This window comes from Myxocyprinus asiaticus, chromosome 2 (genome assembly GCF_019703515.2).
Source record: "Myxocyprinus asiaticus isolate MX2 ecotype Aquarium Trade chromosome 2, UBuf_Myxa_2, whole genome shotgun sequence".
NCBI lineage: Eukaryota > Metazoa > Chordata > Actinopteri > Cypriniformes > Catostomidae > Myxocyprinus > Myxocyprinus asiaticus.
Genome location: NC_059345.1, coordinates 39,607,051 through 39,626,660, shown reverse-complemented (window position 1 = coordinate 39,626,660; position 19,610 = coordinate 39,607,051). Strand labels below are relative to the sequence as shown.

General features: G+C 38.5%; 2 protein-coding genes across 3 annotated transcripts; both read left to right on the top strand.

The window, feature by feature from the left end:
• On the top strand, window positions 1–2,620 carry LOC127455578 (hatching enzyme 1.2-like). Of its 2 annotated transcripts, XM_051723600.1 has the most exons (9): window positions 1–114; window positions 208–238; window positions 326–385; window positions 562–714; window positions 800–917; window positions 1,058–1,236; window positions 1,525–1,606; window positions 1,695–1,816; window positions 2,164–2,620. In XM_051723600.1, the coding sequence occupies exons 1-9, from the start codon at window positions 46–48 to the stop codon at window positions 2,166–2,168; spliced, it is 819 nt and encodes a 272-aa protein (XP_051579560.1). In that variant the 5' UTR covers window positions 1–45; the 3' UTR covers window positions 2,169–2,620. The 2 variants fall into 2 exon arrangements, with proteins under 2 accessions (XP_051579560.1, XP_051579553.1); XM_051723593.1 differs by lacking the exon at window positions 2,164–2,620 and having other exon boundaries at window positions 1,695–1,824.
• A 13,441-nt stretch (window positions 2,621–16,061) lies between these two features.
• Window positions 16,062–19,221, top strand: LOC127454970 (low choriolytic enzyme-like). Its single transcript, XM_051722500.1, has 8 exons — window positions 16,062–16,139; window positions 16,699–16,702; window positions 16,867–16,932; window positions 17,051–17,194; window positions 17,391–17,508; window positions 17,767–17,945; window positions 18,932–19,013; window positions 19,089–19,221. The coding sequence occupies exons 1-8, from the start codon at window positions 16,077–16,079 to the stop codon at window positions 19,219–19,221; spliced, it is 789 nt and encodes a 262-aa protein (XP_051578460.1). The 5' UTR covers window positions 16,062–16,076.
• Window positions 19,222–19,610: the final 389 nt, after the last annotated feature.

Below are 19,610 nucleotides of genomic sequence, written 5' to 3'. Positions count from 1 at the left end.
AGTATATAACGCTCAGCTCTGTTTGACTGAGAACAGATTCTCATAATGTACCTGTTGGTGGTGGTTGTCTCTCTTCTGCTGAGCTTTGGTCCGGCTCAGAGTCGTTATGTTAAGGTAAGAACAGACATATCAACAATACCTGAAAATGAAATTTTTTAGATATTTTGTAGTTTTGTAGACTTCTAATGTCTTCAAAATCCTAAACAGGATATCTTTAAAAAGATCTCTGAGGAAACTGGTAAGATGAATTTTAGTTGTCAGTTCTACAACTATTGATGATATTTATTTTATTTTTTAATGTTTTTTTATGGTTTACTGATCTCAGATAACAGCATTGAACGAGATAAGCCAGTGTCAGCTATAATAGAGGCCAACAAACATGCAGGTAATTATGGATACAAATGTGTATCAAAATGAAAAATGTATATTGATTAACCTTAATCAGGACTACAGTATTACCACAGCTATTGTCTTGCGTTTCAAATTCCTCATGCCTCTTCATATTTATATTTAATTCCCAAAATCAGCCTGTTGATTATTGCTGGTTACTATCCCATACAGGACAGGGACTAGATGGGGCCGTGATCATATTTGGAGACATCGCTGTAGCAACAGGGTTACAGAATGCAGATCCATGCACAGCTCATGGGTGCAAATGGAAGAGAGACAGAAATGGAAAAGTCTATGTGCCATATATAATCTCCAACCAGTACTGTAAGTGACAACTCTTACTTCACTAATTTTAATTTGACCTCCTGACTGTACATGTTCTGTTCAATAATCTATTGCTTCCATATAGCTCCTGAGGAAAAAGGCGTGATTGAAAAAGGCTTAAAGTCTTTTGAGGAGTCAACCTGCATTCAATTCATGCCTCATCGAGGACAGAGCGACTATATCCACATAATGTCTAAGTCTGGGTAAATCTCTGGGTTTAGGGTTTCTTTCTCCCTAAATAGCTACATTCAGCAGTTATTATGTAAATATAATGATTGTGCTTTACTTTCACATTAAAGTAAAACCTGATACCTGATGTGTTTGCATTTTGTGTGATGCGCAGTTGCTTTTCATATCTGGGCCGCCAAGGTGGAGAGCAGGTTGTATCTCTGGCTCGTGCTGGGTGTGTCCATTTTAGTATTGTTCAGCATGAGCTGATTCATGCTCTCGGGTTCCATCATGAACAGAACCGCAGCGACCGTGATGGCCACGTCAAGATTATTTATGAGAACATCATACATGGTACACCTTGTTTAAATTTCCTCTGAGAATTATGTTCAAATTTGCTGTTATGTTTTAAACCTTCCAGAGGAAGGGAGAGTTTAAAAAATCTCTGTACCTTGATAGGCCAGAGTGAATCACAGTAATAAAGAGTTTTCTGAGGCATGCTTCATATTTTGTTATATAACAGAAGCATAATTTTCTTTTATGTTTTACATTCAAGCACATTTATTGCATGCCTTGAAGTCTAGATTTACCTTTTATTTACCCATTTCACTTTCTTTAAAACTTTCCTATGCTCTGTAACAGGAAAAGAGCACAATTTTGAAAAAAGAAAAACCAACAACCTGGGTACTCCATATGACTACAACTCTGTGATGCACTATTCAAGGCAAAGTTTTTTTGTGGTTTAGTCCAAAATATTCTTTGGATGAAGAAAAACAACCATCGACCATTTGTTTACTATTGTGTGGTTTCAGGTACGCATTCACCAAGAACAATAAGCCAACCATCATTCCCATTCCTGATCAAAATGTTGTGATTGGTGAAGCTCGAAGGATGAGCCCCAATGACATCACACGTATTAATAAACTCTACTGCAGTACGTAAACCTCTCCTTTCATTTAAACAGCAGCAGCACAGCATTTGTTTTTCTCTGCTGAAAACACCACCATAGACCACCATGAATTTCATCATCCGGCTGGTTGGCTGGTGGGCCAACATACAAATGCTATTGGCCAGAAAAACTTAACTGGTGAGGCTGTTCAACTGCCGTGGTATTTCTAGTTAAGCTGGTTGTCTTACAGTCAAGCAGCCTTATGGGCAAAAGAGCACAGCATCACTCCAAGATATGCTGGTCTTTTCAGCAGGGATTTTAATTATTGTAATTCTTAACACAACAAAATTGTGTCTTTTCTGAAATATTCATTGCTTTTTATTTTTTCTCAGGTTGAGCAATGTGATGCCAAGCCATATGAATAATCTGTTTGATGACACCGTTCACAGTCACCATCTATTTTCTTTTTTGATCTAGTTTTCATTTTATGCTTTTTCTTTGCACAACACAATGTCAAAATAACATATTCAATCTAGTACACTCTCAGTGCATAAACTGTAAAGATGATATGTCCCATAATGTATGAGTAACAGAAGCTTTTGTCTAAACAACAAACAGGAGCAAATCACGTGAACTCCGAATCTTCTTTAAAATGAGATTTTGCTAAAATATAACACCTCCATGATTGATGGGTTCTGTGACATTCGCCTTTGTTTGATTTTATGCAGTTAATATTCAGATATTGTTGTTAAACAAACTGATTTTGTTTTTGTTTTTTTACTTTTTTGCTGATAATCCTTTTGCAATATTAAAGCTGGTGAACACAATCAACATTAGTGGTTTTCTTCTTGATGTTAAAATCAATAGGTCAAGATGACTTATGCCTAGCAAAGAAACACTTAGTTTATCAATAGTAGGTGAATACAGTATAACAAAGTACACCATAATAACCACATTACCTGTGTAATGTTCTCAATAGACGGATCAATATCACACTTTCCAGAAAAGCTTGCAGCATCGACTTTGTGACAACAAACTAAAACCTATATAAATTAAAATATTCACCATACACAAGACTTTAATTATACTCAATAGCTGAATGCCTTACAGATTTGAAATGTATCATTTAAACTACATCTGCTTACCAGGCTCTGTTTTTTAATATGTCCTCATGCTATTCATTTTAATTTCATTCTATTTTGAGTACACCTGGGCTAACCTTAATGATCACCTCTGGTAAACTAGCAAGCAGTAGATCAGAAAGAATAAGATCAATGTTTCTCATATGTATTTAAGGCTCAAGAAGTTGCATTATGCAAGAGCAAAAGTTCTCATTTTCACCAATGTCATTGTAGAAATGCACTATTCCCAGTTAGCCATGATTGAATAATTTATTAGTGAATGCGTCCAATTACGGGCAATAAACTAAAATGCAGAAGCTGAATGGCCTTCTCCTGACACTTAATCTCCAAATCCAACTGTTTCAGCTGAATGGCCATCTTACATCTTCTGTACCCAAACCAACAAGTGAGCAAAGTACAGAGTCATCCAAAGGAATTGAACTGGCTTTAGCCTCTGCGCCTGCCAACATTTTCATTTACGATGTCTCCACTCAGGGTTGCTAAAGCTCATGATTTTGGACAGATTGTAAAATGTATTGTTCAACCAACATAGCTTGCACCACATCTCGTATTTCTTTCTTTCGAGCAGATTTTGAAACAGATATTTCATAGGAGTCAGCAATCAAGTATAAATACACCTTACAAAGCAAATCCTAGCCTTAAAAGTAGGTGCATGTCTAAACGCTTCAATGCTGAACTCGATAATCAGACACTTTCCCAGACACACATGAAAAAACTGCCAGTCAGAAAAGAGAACAATGGACCCTTTTCACAGATTGTGATGATGTGTTTCCGCCTTATTTAGATGCGTAATTCTAGCAAACTTCTTTATATTTGCTATTTTTTTTTATTTAGTGTAAATTAATATCATCATACTTTGTATTATATTACCCTGGAATATAAAAAATGACTTACCACAGCTGTGATGAGGTTTCTGATGCTGCTGCTGAGACAATCACAGAACATTTGGTCTCTTTCTCAGAGCCAGCCAGCGAGCAGGCCAGCGAGCAGGAGTATATAAGCCACTGCTTACCTGCTTCCTGTGACAACTCTTCTGACAAGTGGGTCCCACCCTCAAGCCAGCAAAATGTCTGAACTGGATCTCTTTCCCTCAGACGAGGAACTCTTCAACTCTCCCATCATTGCTTTATCACAACCATACGATTCCGGCAAAGACACTTCTTTGTCCAATGCTGTCATCGATCCGGCTGCTCCAAGCCGAGGACGCAGAGCTTCTCACTCAGCAACCCACACTCCAAAACTTCGGAATCAGCCCTCTCCTCCGCCGTCCAGATCACTCAGACCTTCAACCTCTGCCGACCACCCAACTATACCTGTCATTTCAAAATGGACAGTTAATAAACTTTGCCAAGCTCTAGCCGCTTCTAACATCCACTTCTCTCGCAGGCTAAGGAAAATCCAATTATATGATTTATATGTCTCTTCCCAACTTGACATTCCATCTACCTCTAAAATCCATGAAAATGTGATAGCTGAATCCTTACCTTCTACCAGTTCCTCCAGACGCGACGCTCCAGCTCGCAAACACTCTGACCGCTCACAACCCTCTGGGGTTTCAGGTACAGGCCATTTCTCCCTCATCAAACTTCCATCCTGTAAAAGGCCTTCAGCCAGTGTGGCGTCGTTGTCAGGCCAAGTGCCTAGCAAGACACCGCCTCTCCTTTCTCTCCCATTCCAGCCTCCGCTCACTTCACTCCCAACCACCAGGCACCCTGTCGCAGGAGTCTGCCCGCCCCTCTACTTTCACCCTCCATACAGTTATGCCTCTAGCTATTCCCCCAAATGCCGCAGCCATGGAACCTCCGCAAGTTTCCAATAATCTCCGGACTCCAGATTTTGTCAGGTGCAGATATAGACCTTTCTGCTGTCCTCTCTCTCTACCCCACCAATGAGCTGTAATACATTTTAGATTGCGCGACTTTTCAGTAACACTAAAAAACACAAAAATGTCAACCACTCGAACGCTCACCTTGGCAGAATTCTGTATTTTGTTCAGATATTATACAGAAGTTATTTGTTCTGTGTTTCCACACAGACAACGTGAGCTAAATTATTACATGGCGATCATTGCAGAGCTCTCTCTTTCGGCGGCAGTCATTTCTGCACCTACCATAAAATGTTCTCTGCCAAATGTGCTATTCAAGTCGCACAGTGGAACCAGTGCCATACTGGGGAGCCCTCGACTTAGATCTCCATAACAGAGGTTTCCTGGGCTGCCGCAGCATTTCCTGCGCAGTATGTAGATCATCAGACCATCAAACTGAAATATGCCCTCTCATAAATACTAACCTTCCACCCGGTCAGCCCAAAGATCCAAAAACTCTACTAGCTACGTAACACACCCCTCCAACAACCCTCCCCTCGATCAACCAGATCGCGATTTCAGAGGAAAGGTAGTAAGAGTTTCAACCGGCAGACAAGTTTGCAACAACTTCAATGAGTTTGGTTACCCTAGGCAACGCTGTCATTTCCTTCATGTCTGTTCCCATTGCAGTGGCGCGCATGCCCGCCCTATTTGCCCTGTATCAAAACCTTTCAAAAATAAAAATCTTAAAAAATATCTCAGCACTCCTGTCAATATTTCTTCTCTTGCTGAAGAACTTGCAAACCATCTCGACGCCCAATTTACAAACTACCTCCTGAATGGTTTAAAATCTGGCTTCAACCCCGGGCTAGAAAGCTTGCCATCCACTAGCGTTAATTGCAATGATTTGCAATCCATGCTAGCTGAACCCGAAGTGGTGGATGAACTAATCCATAAAGAGCTAAAATCAGGTTTTATGATTGGCACGTTCGAAGCCTTCCTTTCAAAACCTTCCGCATCAGCCCTATAGTGGTAGTGACTAGAAAATTCTCAGGCAAAAAATGCATCATCATCGACCTTTCGGCCCCATACAAATCCCAATACTCAAGCATTAACAGATTTATTCGACCGAGCCATCCAAATTATAAAAAATGTCAGAAAGGGAGCCTGGCTAGCTAAAGTCGACATCACTTCAACATTTAAAATAATGCCCATCCGTCCTGATTTCTGGCATCTGGCAAGATAATTATTATTTTTCCGTCTGCCTCACATTTGGATGTAAAAGCAGCCCCAAGATTTTTGACTTATTATCTGAAGCTATCTGCTGGATCCTGTAAAATAACTACTCCGTTCCCCACTTAATTCACCTACTAGATGATTTCCTCTTCATCTCGCCCTCCGACGCCCCTCCCGCTGCCCACCTCTGTACCGTCCAGAAACTTTTTGCCAATTTAGGAATTCCAATTTCCCATGAGAAAACAGCGAGTCCCTCCTCATCCACCAAATTCCTAGGTATCATTCTCGATACAGACGTCTTTCAAGCCTCCCTGCCAAAGAGAAAATCGACAGGATAATCATAATTATGTCCAACCTCCTATCTAACAAAAGCTGCTCTAAACGAGAGCTCCTCTTCCTCCTCGGGCATCTCAATTTCGCCATGCGCATCATTCCACAGGGCCACCCCTTCATCTAGCACCTCCTCACTCTCGCCTCATCTGTCGCTGCATTAAATGATACAATAACCCTAAACCCATACTGCCGTGCCGACCTCCAGCTATGGTTAACATTCCTTTAACAATGCAACAGACTTACCTTCTTTTACGAGGACTGCCTCTCATTCCCTGAAGACATCCAACTTTTCACCGATGCTGCTCCTCTGTTCGTAGGCTTTGGGAGATTTTACCAAGGTCACTGGTTCGCCTCCACCTGACCCCCCGAGCTCTCCAGCCTGTTCAAATTATACCCCATCATGGTCACAGCCTTTCTGTAGGGAAATGAATGGACTTCAAAAAGTAGCATAGTCCACTGCGATAATCAGGCTATAGTTCATTGCATCAACAAGGGCCGTTCTCGTGCCCCCGAAATCATGCCGTTTCTAAGACTTCTAATTTGGATTTCAGCCTGTAACCAATTCATAATCTCTGCTAGACACATACCAGGATCAAAGAACCAAATTACTGACTCACTTTCCTGCTTTTTCTTTCAGAAATTCAGAGCATTAGCTCCAGAGGCAGACTCGACTCCGATCCCAGTACCTCCCTGTTCGGAGCTGAGATTCTTATAGACCATCCCCTCAAACAACTTCTCACCGCATCACTTGACTCCATAATTCGATCAGTCTCACTGAGAACTCTCCAAACCTACTCAACAGCCTGGAAAAGCTTCAAACAATTTCACCAAACCTATAAGCTGCAATTTTTCCTTTCTATCCATTTCATCTTTTACTTCATTCCTAAATCAATTGAAAGGCATTCAACCAGGTACCATCAAAGGCTATCTGAGCAGTGTACATTCCTTCCACAAATTAATATTCGGCAAGTTAGGCCCAGCAATCAATAATCCCCAAATTTCTCTGCTGATTAAAGGAATTAAAAAATCCCAACCTGCATGCCCAGACACCAGAATGCCTCTAACCATCGACATTTTAACAAAATGCTTAACAACCCTCCGCCTAGGTTACCATTCATTAAACACAGCCCGCACGCTTGACGCTAAGTTCATTCTAGCTTTCTGCGCTGCTCAGAAATCACTGTCAACACTCAATTCGATCCCAAAATCCATCTCACCTTCTCAGATCTGCAAATTATAGATAACGAAACAATCAAACTCTTCATTAAACAAAGCAAAACAATCAATTTAAAAAGGGGCATTCGATTTACACTTTCAATTTGCCCTCCCCCATCCAACCTTACCAATCTCTCGCTTCATTTCTCGCTTACAGACATTCCCACATAAAGTCCCCTCTGGATCTGGCAAAATATTACTCCAGTCATCCATTCCATATCGGCACAGCAACCACCGCTGCCCAAAAAGGTTTATCAGAACAACAAATTCAATGTCTCGTCGTTGGTCCTCAGACGTATAACACACCTACATCAGATCCAATCGTTTCCACATCAGGAAAGCTCATCAATCACTAATCAGCTAAATTCCTTATCAGTACCAGCTGTCACCATCACTCACGTCACCACCCGCCACGTGTCGATACATTCTACATACACACGCGCATGTGTGCACACATACGTATAGGCTCAGGTATGCGTGCATGTGTGTGCGTGGGCGCGTGTGCACATGTATGTGCATGTGTATGTACGTGTGCGTGCAAATGTATGTGAATATACAGGTGCATCTCAATAAATTAGAATGTCATGGAAAAGTTCATTTATTTCAGTAATTCAACTCAAATTGTGAAACTCGTGTATTAAATAAATTCAATGCACACAGACTGAAGTAGTTTAAGTCTTTGGTTCTTTTAATTGTGATGATTTTGGCTCACATTTTACAAAAACCCACCAATTCACTATCTCAACAAATTAGATTACGGTGACATGCCATTCAGCTAATCAACTCAAAACACCTGCAAAGGTTTCCTGAGCCTTCAAAATGGTCTCTCAGTTTGGTTCACTAGGCTACACAATCATGGGGAAGACTGCTGATCTGACAGTTGTCCAGAAGACAATCATTGACACACTTCACAAGGAGGGTAAGCCACAAACATCCATTGCCAAAGAAGCTGGCTGTTCACAGAGTGCTGTATCCAAGCATGTTAACAGAAAGTTGAGTGGAAGGAAAAAGTGTGGAAGAAAAAGATGCACAACCAACCGAGAGAACCGCAGCCTTATGAGGATTGTCAAGAAAAATCGATTCAAGAATTTGGGTGAACTTCACAAGGAATGGACTGAGGCTGGGGTCAAGGCATCAAGAGCCACCACACACAGACATGTCAAGGAATTTGGCTACAGTTGTCGTATTCCTCTTGTTAAGCCACTTCTGAACCACAGACAATGTCAGAGGCGTCTTACCTGGGCTAAGGAGAAGAAGAACTGGACTGTTGCCCAGTGTTCCAAAGTCCTCTTTTCAGATGAGAGCAAGTTTTGTATTTCATTTGGAAACCAAGGTCCTAGAGTCTGGAGGAAGGGTGGAGAAGCTCATAGCCCAAGTTGCTTGAAGTCCAGTGTTAAGTTTCCACAGTCTGTGATGATTTGGGGTGCAATGTCATCTGCTGGTGTTGGTCCATTGTGTTTTTTGAAAACCAAAGTCACTGCACCCGTTTACCAAGAAATTTTGGAGCACTTCATGCTTCCTTCTGCTGACCAGCTTTTTAAAGATGCTGATTTCATTTTCCAGCAGGATTTGGCACCTGCCCACACTGCCAAAAGCACCAAAAGTTATTTAAATGACCATGGTGTTGGTGTGCTTGACTGGCCAGCAAACTCACCAGACCTGAACCCCATAGAGAATCTATGGGGTATTGTCAAGAGGAAAATGAGAAACAAGAGACCAAAAAATGCAGATGAGCTGAAGGCCACTGTCAAAGAAACCTGGGCTTCCATACCACCTCAGCAGTGCCACAAACTGATCACCTCCATGCCACGCCGAATTGAGGCAGTAATTAAAGCAAAAGGAGCCCCTACCAAGTATTGAGTACATATACAGTAAATGAACATACTTTCCAGAAGGCCAACAATTCACTAAAAATGTTTTTTTTATTGGTCTTATGATGTATTCTAATTTTTTGAGATAGTGAATTTTTCTATGGGTTTTTGTTAAATGTGAGCCAAAATCATCACAATTAAAAGAACCAAAGACTTAAACTACTTCAGTCTGTGTGCATTGAATTTATTTAATACACGAGTTTCACAGTTTGAGTTGAATTACTGAAATAAATGAACTTTTCCACGACATTCTAATTTATTGAGATGCACCTGTATATTTAAATTAGAAGTCCTCCTGTTTGAATCGCAGCATAGTCTTCTCTATCAAATGCCGCGCAAACTCATCCACATCCTCGTATCATGGGCTATCCCCTCCGAGGCTATCGTTCGGCTTTCTGTTTCAGACACAGAGTGGCACTGGTTTGATTGCTTGCTGGGCTTACCCGTTCGAATGCAGTGAGCTCTCCTCTCTATAGAGCATTCTCCCGTTCGAATCGCAGTGTGAGCCCTCCCTTTCGAATGCAACTTGATCAACTCTCGTGCTCATTTTCCCAGTTCGATTGCTTGCTGGGCTTACCCGTTCAAACGCTGTGAGTTAAACCCCTCTCTCTTAGTACAGTCTCCCATTTGAATCGCAGTGTGAGCCCTCCCTTTGGAATGCAGCATGAGCCAACTCTCATTTTCGCCTTCCCTGTTCTCATACCGTGAGCCCAACCAATCAGGAATCGAGTCAAGTCTCAAACTCCGAGCCCTCCAGTATACAGACAGCAAGCCAAATACGTTTACTGCTTTAACACAAGATTACATTAACATACGAACTACTGAAATGTTTTTCTTCTTCTGGAAAGCTGTGAAAGTGTAATAGTAGATTTTTTTCTTTTACTGTTGGAGCAAAAGGGTAAACAAAAATTATCTTTACTGTGGTCTCCCATTTACATTTACATGTAGTCATTTAGAGATATGAGATTTTTTTTAATTTTTTTTTATTTACCACTGTACAAGTTTACCCTGTTATACTGTAGTTTACTTCCAATTTCCAAACCTGGATATTTAAAAAGTGTCCATGCTCACCAGAAAAGATGCCAAAGCAACCAAAATGAGCACAGTAGGATGAGCTCTCATTTATTATGCCCAGTCTAGGGGATAAGGGCACAATAATAGGTTTTGAGAGGATTCCCGTTCCAGCTATCAAACCAAAGAGAGATAACACAGTTTTTAAGAGGAGTTTTAAATTATTTTGAATAGGAAAATTGGAGCAATGGCTTTGGGTGGCCAAAGGCCCAAAAAAAAAAAAAAAAAACATTGTGATATAAATTACCTAAAGCAAATGGACATTAAAAAAACAGTGGCCTTGCCTCATTACCTAGAGTAAACAAAACACAAAGTAAAAAAAAAAAAAAAGGCAGTCCACATGTCCCCCTCACTTTCAGTAAAATCAAAGTTCATCCCCCAGCACTTTTTCACAGGGCAAATATGCTTACACTGTGTCTTTCATACAGCAAATGTCTAAATATGTAAGTGCACAAGTTAAAATTCACTGGTCGATCATGTATTAATTAAATAAAAAACATTAAAAATATATCTTATATATTTATGTTCGCCTTTTGCTAATCATTCTGTCCCCCTCACTTTTGAAATGATTGCTACGCCCCTGCTAGTTGTGAGGTGACGTTCGACACCGAAGCTTTGAAGCTTGTGTCGAAAAGAAACAACATTTCATATTGAATCACTAGCTGCGTTTGTAATTGCGTACTGTCAGAGTATCACTGTATTTGATGAAGGATGCACTTCTCGGACAGTGAAAACAGTACTTTCTTTAGATATGCATGCAAGTATGAACAGATTCCAGACATAGCTCATCCGGGATAGTGGGCATTGTCAATGACCCGAATATATAATGTAATAAAAAACAACAACAAACTTTGGTTACAGCCTGGTTTAAATTTGTATATTTCAAAGAAGGAAGAATAACAGCAAATTTGCAGTTGTATTCGAGGCATTTCACGCCTACATACTTACATGAGTTTATTCATATTTTTAATGGTATTTTCTGAGGTATCTTGGGATGTACAGCACAAGTAGTTGTTCTGTTTTCTTTTTATTTAGTGTATTGTGATTCAATATGTTGAAATATCGTGATCTTTTACTCGCTTGTTTCTCATCCATCTGCATTGGACTTGCACAACTGCTCCAGCCTTGTCGTAAGCAAAGACCGCAATGTGCTTTGTGAGTTTGTAGGCTGGTTATGTATTCAAGGTTCACTCAGTCATCTTTTTCCTCATTTAAAAATGTTTCCTTCTAAATGAATAGTAATTTTGAAACATATCTATAAACTCGTGACCACTCATGTGAGACGAAGAGCTCTTTTATTCTACATGGAGCAGGGGCGCCTCATGGGGGCAGCCATGTTAGCGTCACATGACCAGCTGAATATTACTCACTTAATCTCAGTAACTGTCCTGTTACTGGACACTTTCATTCATGGATTAAATGAATCCTGGTTTACTGTGCATTATAAATTTTCTCAGTGGCATTGGTAACTAAAAACTACTGTGTTTAAATGAGTCCACTAGGTGTCAGTGTAAGCCAATGTAAGTCACTTTGACATACTTCAAAAAATTACTCAGTGCTCCTTTAAAGGTGCAATATGTAACAATTTTCATGTAATATTCGCCTTTTTTTTTTTTTTTTTTGCCAATGTGAGAACGGCTTGTAACGCAGCTTAAAAAATGAGCCCTTCCTGGACTTCCTTGGTTGCCTATTAAAGCCTGTAGACCGATTTTCATGCGAAGGGAGCGGGTCAATCAAACTTTAGATAAGCCTAAATATTACATTTACTGTGTGTTTTCCTTTGTATAGTTTTGTCTTTCATACCATTAATATATAAAACTATATAATCAAATTTGTTTTTTTTATCTGCCCTCAGGGACAATTCTCAAGTTCATCAGTAAGACCAGCAGCACCAGCGCAGAACCTGGTAATGTACAGCTAGCTAAAGCAAGCACAAGTATAATAATGTACAGCTAGCAAGTGCCCAGCCAACTGACCATGCAGACTGGCCTTTTGTTCCTTTTTCCATTAATTTATTGAAATTTTGCACCTTATATATGGTTGACCTATTGTCAGTATAAAAAGTAATGAATTCAAAGCAATGAATGAAGTAATTAATTTTTTGTTTACAGCGAAACTGCTCTACGAGAAAGGCTTAAGAGGTGGGGGGATAATTTTGGGGGTTACGAATACACTGACGGGGGACCCACACAAAGGTTTGCAATGGGCCCCCAGAAAGCTTGGACCGGTACTGCTCTGGATAACTAAACTATAACATCTAAGCAAATCACTAATGGTTGATTAAGTTCAGTATGTCAGGAGTCATAAAATGTAAAGACTCTTGTTACTGATTTCTGTGCATGTGAAACCACCATACTGCGACGGGGAAATTCACACCTGTTCCTCATCAAAGAGGGTTACACAAGACTGTGTGTGTGTGTGTGTGTGTGTGTGTGTGTGTTTTAAACAGATATGCTTTCATGGTCATGGCCTATTGGCTACTGATATTGAAAACAGGTAGCTTTTGAATATAGTACTTGGTAATTGCTCAAGTCCTCATAGTATGTGGCATGTACATTCTTTGTTGCTCTGTAATCAGACAATAGTTGTTCTGGTTTATAAATAGATTTTCATATCATAAATCATATGACTACATAAAAAAGATCAACATGATTTGATAATTTCTTATTTAGTAGTAAGACCCTAAAACCTAGAGGCCAAAATTCTGGGATTTTGAAAGAAGTTGGTCAAAATAAACCATGTAAATTCAGATACGACTCAAGCCTCTTACCTCAGACTTGATGACAGACACTTGACACTTGACCACAGGCAGCTGAAAATAGTAATACACTACACTACAGTATATCACTAATATAATGATGTACAGTATGTTCTCACTCAGAGCTCTGAACAAAGAGTTGGCCAGACTCTGCACTGTAGATCAGTTTGTTGCATTTTAGAAACCAAGCAAAGTCAAGTGAGTGTGAACTGATCCACTTATCCATAGCAACATCTGCCCTTAGCTCTCCCACACTCCCATGAACTGGAGATCATCCAGCATGGTCTCCATCTCTAAAATGGCAACACCAAGCCAAAATATTGATTTAGTGTCAGATCCATAGCCAGCGGGTTGCACTCATGAGGTGGTGCTGATGTATCGCGGGTGAACTGAGTTTGAATCTCAGCTCGTGAGGTCCTTTCCCGCTCCCATTCCCACTCTTCTTCCTTGTCATTTCCTGTCCCCTCTCCTCTAACTCTGTCATTAAAAGGCCAATAAATAAATAAATACTGATATAGTGGAATCAAATTGGTACAATTCAGTACTGAGCACATACTTGTTCAGTTAACATGTTGTAAAAGAAGCTAATGGCTACACAGCATGACCTTTCACAAACAAAGATTAAGCAGATCACCTTTTGCAGATTTAGCTGTGCATTATCAAAATAAATGCCTGTAAGAAAAATCTTCTTTTTTTATCATTATAAATAAATACAGTATATTTATTTCCTAGATCTTTAATGAAAGCCTCAGAAGTCTTGTTTGTGACCCTCATCAATGTCATTTTCATATTTCTTGGTCATAGTTTAAAAAAAAAAAAAAAGATTTTCTATCACTACCCCAAGACTGAATAAAGGGGTTCAAAACAACCCATATGCATTTCCTATGGAATTTTAACTACACATGGTATCTTTTAATACGTTTTTTCAACTTTTTACAATTTATGACAGATATATTTTAATATTTTAAATCAGCTAGCTAGCAAACTACTAGAGCAAATACTTAGGCAGCTAACACATTTGAGAAAATTGGAAAGTTTGGTCTGGAAATAGCGTTTTGTTTTTATTTTTTATTATTATTTATTTATTTATTTATTTTTATTTTTTTTTTTAAATATATAACAGATTTTGAAGCATAGACATTCAAATATTCTAAATCAGCTAGCAAGCAAACTATTAGCAAGTTAACTATTAGCCAAATATGCTTGCATATACAGCAGAGGAGGCTTTGAATTCAAAATCAGAGTACTCAGATGATGATAATCCAGACTACAGACCAGGTCTGCATTTCCCAAAAGCATTGTAAGCCTAAGTAGATCTTAGAAACCATTGGTGCCAATGATCTCTATGATCAACTTAAGTTTACAATGCTTTTGGGAAACACTGCCAGGTTGTGCTGAAGATGGCTGTCATTGTGACAAAGTATTGTAGAGTAGTTGTTTGGTGTTTTATTGAGAAGCAGATGAGGTTTAGAACATTCCAGAGGAAAAATCTGTCTGCATTATTAGAATGTGTTTGTGATAATAGCTCAGATATAGTCAGTTCGGGAAAAGTTGCAATTATTTTAAAGAATACAACATTTTATCTTTTAATTTTAAAACATTAAAGTGAACAAATAAACATGAATTAAAGATTCAAATCATTGTGAATTATCTAATTCTTAAATTCTTAAATTCTGGAAAATAAAGATACTAACAGGATGCCTTTTCTTGGAAGAAATCCATTGAAACCAACAGGGGTAATTTTGATCCTCTTTATGCATTCGTGTAGGTTTTTTTGGCCATGCATTCTAGGGTTAATAAAATATTTCTAGAAATATAATATTTAGATTATAATAATCTTAATTAACTTTCAACAGTACTGTAGCTGTGGGCTTTTTCTATTTTTTTTTTTTTTTAAGAGATCTGTGCAATACTGCTGCAAACACATTAAGATTCATAAGATTTTTAATCAGACATTGTAATCTATATTTGTGTAACTTGGGGGTCCTGAGTACTGACTTTTAAAAAACACAACAACCAATAGAGTAAAAACGTTTAGAAAAAAAAAAAAAAGAAAAAGAAAAAAGAAAAGAAAAGAAAATGGGGGTACAAGTAACTAAAAAAATTAACTGTAAAATATTTTGTATTGGCAAAGATTACACTTTTCTTGATGGACAAAAATAAAATCATAACATAGATTATGCTAAAACTAGTACTGGTTTGTACTAAAAGGTTTTTAAGCAGATGTTCATCCATCAGTTCTGATGCTGAGAGTTGTGTCTGACACGTGCTCTTGCTGTATGAAGCAATGCAGAGTGAGGGAATTTTACACCTGCTCACTTTTAAGCAAGGTTAAACAAATTGTAACATTTTCGACTATGTCAGCGTGTGGTTTTGCCCATATTTGTAAAGATCAAATTGAGACCGACTCACATCAGGATATAAAACCCTCTTTTGGTCCGATTATTGCACTAGTCTTGGAGGACTGAGGTAAGAATAGTTGTATTTTAAGTTGAAAATGGAGACCAGAAAACTGCCTCTGTCCTATTTTGTGTATCACAGTAGAGTATCAAAGTACTATAGTATAATATAGACTATAGTATTAGAGTGGCATACATCAGAAGTTATATAAGTTTTGGTATTTATCTACTTCATATGTAATGCATGCTTATTATGTCTATGTATTTAAATTCAGACCTTGGTTTTTACATCGTTAACCTACTTTAACATGTCTTAGAAAACGTCCTTATCTATATACTGTGTCTTACCATAAGAAACTGACTCTGTTGACATTATATGTAGGAAAGCATTGGTAAGGGGGTTGATTTTGGCCATGGTTTAAGGCATTCTGACTAAATTGCCGTGCCCTTGTTCTGTCTGCAGGTCTTTGGCTGCCATGTTTGTGACCAAGATGACTTTTGGCCTATTGGCCCTGCTGCTGGTTACAGCTGAAGGGAAGGTAAACACACACACACACACACACATGTTGCTGCGGCTATCTTTATGAGGACTCAGACATAGTTATTTTTATACTCTGTGAACTATAGATTCTATCCCCTAACCCTAACCCTAAACCTAACCCTAACAAAAACATTTCTGCATTCTTACATTTTCAATAAAACATCGTTTAGTATGTTTTTTAAGCTATTTAAATTATGGGGACACTAGAAATGTCCTCATAAACCACATTTATAGCATAATACCCTTGTAATGACCAGTTTATAACTTAAAAAATGTCCTCGTAAACCACCAAACACACCCACCCACACACACCCACCCACACACACACACACACACACACACCCACACACACAAACACACACACACACACACACACACACACACACACACACACACACACACACACCAGTAGTTTGCAAATGATACATGCAAAAACATTGATTTCACTTCTCTATTATTAATTAATGTTAAAATGAAGAGTTTGATTAAAGTAAATGTTTTAATATTTGTTTCAATGTCTGTTTTGTGTGTGGTGTTCTGGCGTACCTCACATGCAGCCTAGTAAGTCAAATACTCTTGCACCTAAGACTGTACATGATAATGTATAGGGCTTTGAGATTAAAAAGATTTGCAAAGATTTATAGTTTACACATGATTAATTGATTGATGAAGTAATAGTTCATTAATGAATGTGTCGATTTTTTTTAAATATATATATTAAATAGTTGAGAAGGACACTTCTGCTGAGCTGTCTGTTTCTGAACTGTTGCATAGAGCCAATAGAGGCATCAGTAAGTACACACCACCTGCTCACCAATTTACATAAGTAGTTACACACAAACCAAAAAAGCCTAATGCATATGTAATGTGGATGTATTTAGATAGTGACAGTTAATTGTGATATTTTAGTTCCTAAGCCTGATGAGCCCAAGCTGTTGGATGACATTGCTGTGAATGAGAAAAATGCTGATCCCTGCACCTCCTACAACTGCCTCTGGCCCAAGTACAGCGATGGCTATGTATATGTACCTTACGTCATCGCCAACCACTACTGTAAGTCACTAATAGTATTTATTATGTTCTCACTCAATATCCTAAGAAAACAAAAGCAGGTCACGTTCTGCACTCTTGCTGAAGTCATGAAAGAACAGTGTCTATGCTGCTAAGATTTGTTTATTGCATGCAGCCAATGCAAAGTCATGTGAGTGTGAAAGACATGCATATCAACCTCTGCCCTTTGCCCTCTCAGCCTCCTATGAGTTGGATGTCATCCGCCGTGGTCTGGACTCTTTCTCTTACAGCACCTGTATCCGCTTCTTCCCCCGCACCAATGAGAGAGACTACATCAGCATTGAATCCCGCAGTGGGTACGTAAAATAGCCAAAACCTATTAGAATCAAGACAAGATTGTGCAAGTCAGAATGGAGGTTTACATTAGTATCATGGGACTGTGAGCAAGTCAAAGTCACAGTCATCAAGCTCAGAAATAGAATCCAATCCTGAGAGGAATTCCAATCAGAATGAGAATTTGAGTTAAAATGTAAGATGCAATCAAAAGTAGATCAAGATTCTGAGTGATCTGGGATAATGAGTAAGAAATGTTCATTTTAATACTTGTGTTACAGATGTTACTCATATGTTGGTCGCCAGGGTAATGCTCAGACTGTATCTCTGCAACGTGGTGGTTGCACTTACCACAGCACTGTGCAGCATGAGCTGATCCACGCTCTTGGCTTCAACCATGAGCAAACCCGCAGTGACCGTGACAACCACATCCAAGTCATCTGGGAGAACATCCAAGATGGTACATGTTCAATAACAGACTTTTTTTGGTTAAAAAAAGAATACATGGATACACTTTACATTAATGTTCCCTTTGTTAAGGATTTATAAATTTATATAAAAAAACTAAAAACTAATAAGTCATTTATAAATGCATTACAAATAACTGATATGCAGTTATAACAACATGCATTCAGAAGGCAACTTTAAAGCAAAACCTGCCAAATAGTGAGCCATTTTACCTCACATGTTATAAATGCTTTATAACACTTATTCAACATTAAAAACCTATGAAAATGTACGTTAATGTAAAGTGGACACATATATAGAATTTGTTTAAAAGAGTTGCCAAAATTATAACCCTATGTAAGTAAAATTCTCTATGGGTTAAAGGTAATGAGGCTTTATAATATGATATACTGTATGATAAGAATGAGTTTTTAAGACCTAAAGTGTGTTTTTGCAGAGGACTTAAGATAACTAGGACTAGGTAAATTGGGACACTACTCAGAGTAGCACCATTCTTTTAACATCAGCATGACAAGGAAAGTGACAACACAAGTGAGTCAAGACATTACAGTAGACTGTAGAAAAAATTTAATAATCCATCTTTTGAATCTCACTAAAATACATAAATTTGTGACATAAATCATGAATTAGGGCATTTTATGTTTTTGATTAATATAAGTATAAATAAGTGTATTTATTAAGCATTTATATCAAGTAAGTTTAAGTATTATTTGGCAAGTATTGCATGAAAGTCACCCTTTTTATACCTGCATATTGATGATTTATAATGCATTTGTAAATTACTTATTACTCATTTATGAACCCCTATTTAAACCCTTTACAAAGAAAACATTCATGTAAAGTGTTACTGAATACATTTCTATACAGTCGTGTCGCAAAATCAGATTATTTAATTTGTTTTGTTCAATTCTTTGGTACACAAAATAAACTCTCAAAGCCAAAACATTTTCTCCAAGTAAATAATTGTTTCCTCATCAGACATGAAGTACAACTTCAACAAAATCAACACCCTAAACCAGGGAACTCCCTATGACTACAACTCTGTGATGCAGTACGAGAGGTGAGTGAGCTCACACTGGCTTTCTCTGTGTTTAAGGTGTACCAGATTGTAGTCTAATGTCCTTTGCTCTGTCAGATATGCTTTCTCCAAGAATGGCTATCCCACTATGATTCCCATTCCTGACAACAATGCTCCGCTAGGCACGGCTACTGAGATGAGCCAGAATGACATCATCAGAATCAACAGGCTCTACCAGTGCTGTGAGTGACACAACACACACACATTAGTTTTAGTCTCTCACAGCAGACAAGTACAAGGTTGAAAAATGTTTTTCTTCAATTGAATTTCAGAAACATTTGAAGGCTAAAATATACACATTACTGCCTGAATTTGCCTTAGGGTTGTTGGATTTGAATAGTTCTTCAAAACATTTAGGTGATAGCCAAAGCCTCAAAAGTAAAAAGCCTTTCATTCACATTGCAGCATTCAGTTTTTGATGCTTTTTTCTTCACAAGTTTTGTTTCTCTGGGTTTGAGACCCAGCATGCTTCCACTGTGCCACAGTGTAATCTAAATTTTGTCATTTTTACTCATCCTCATGTCATTCCAAAACCATATGACTTTCTTAATTCCATGAAACATGAAAGATGTTAGGCAG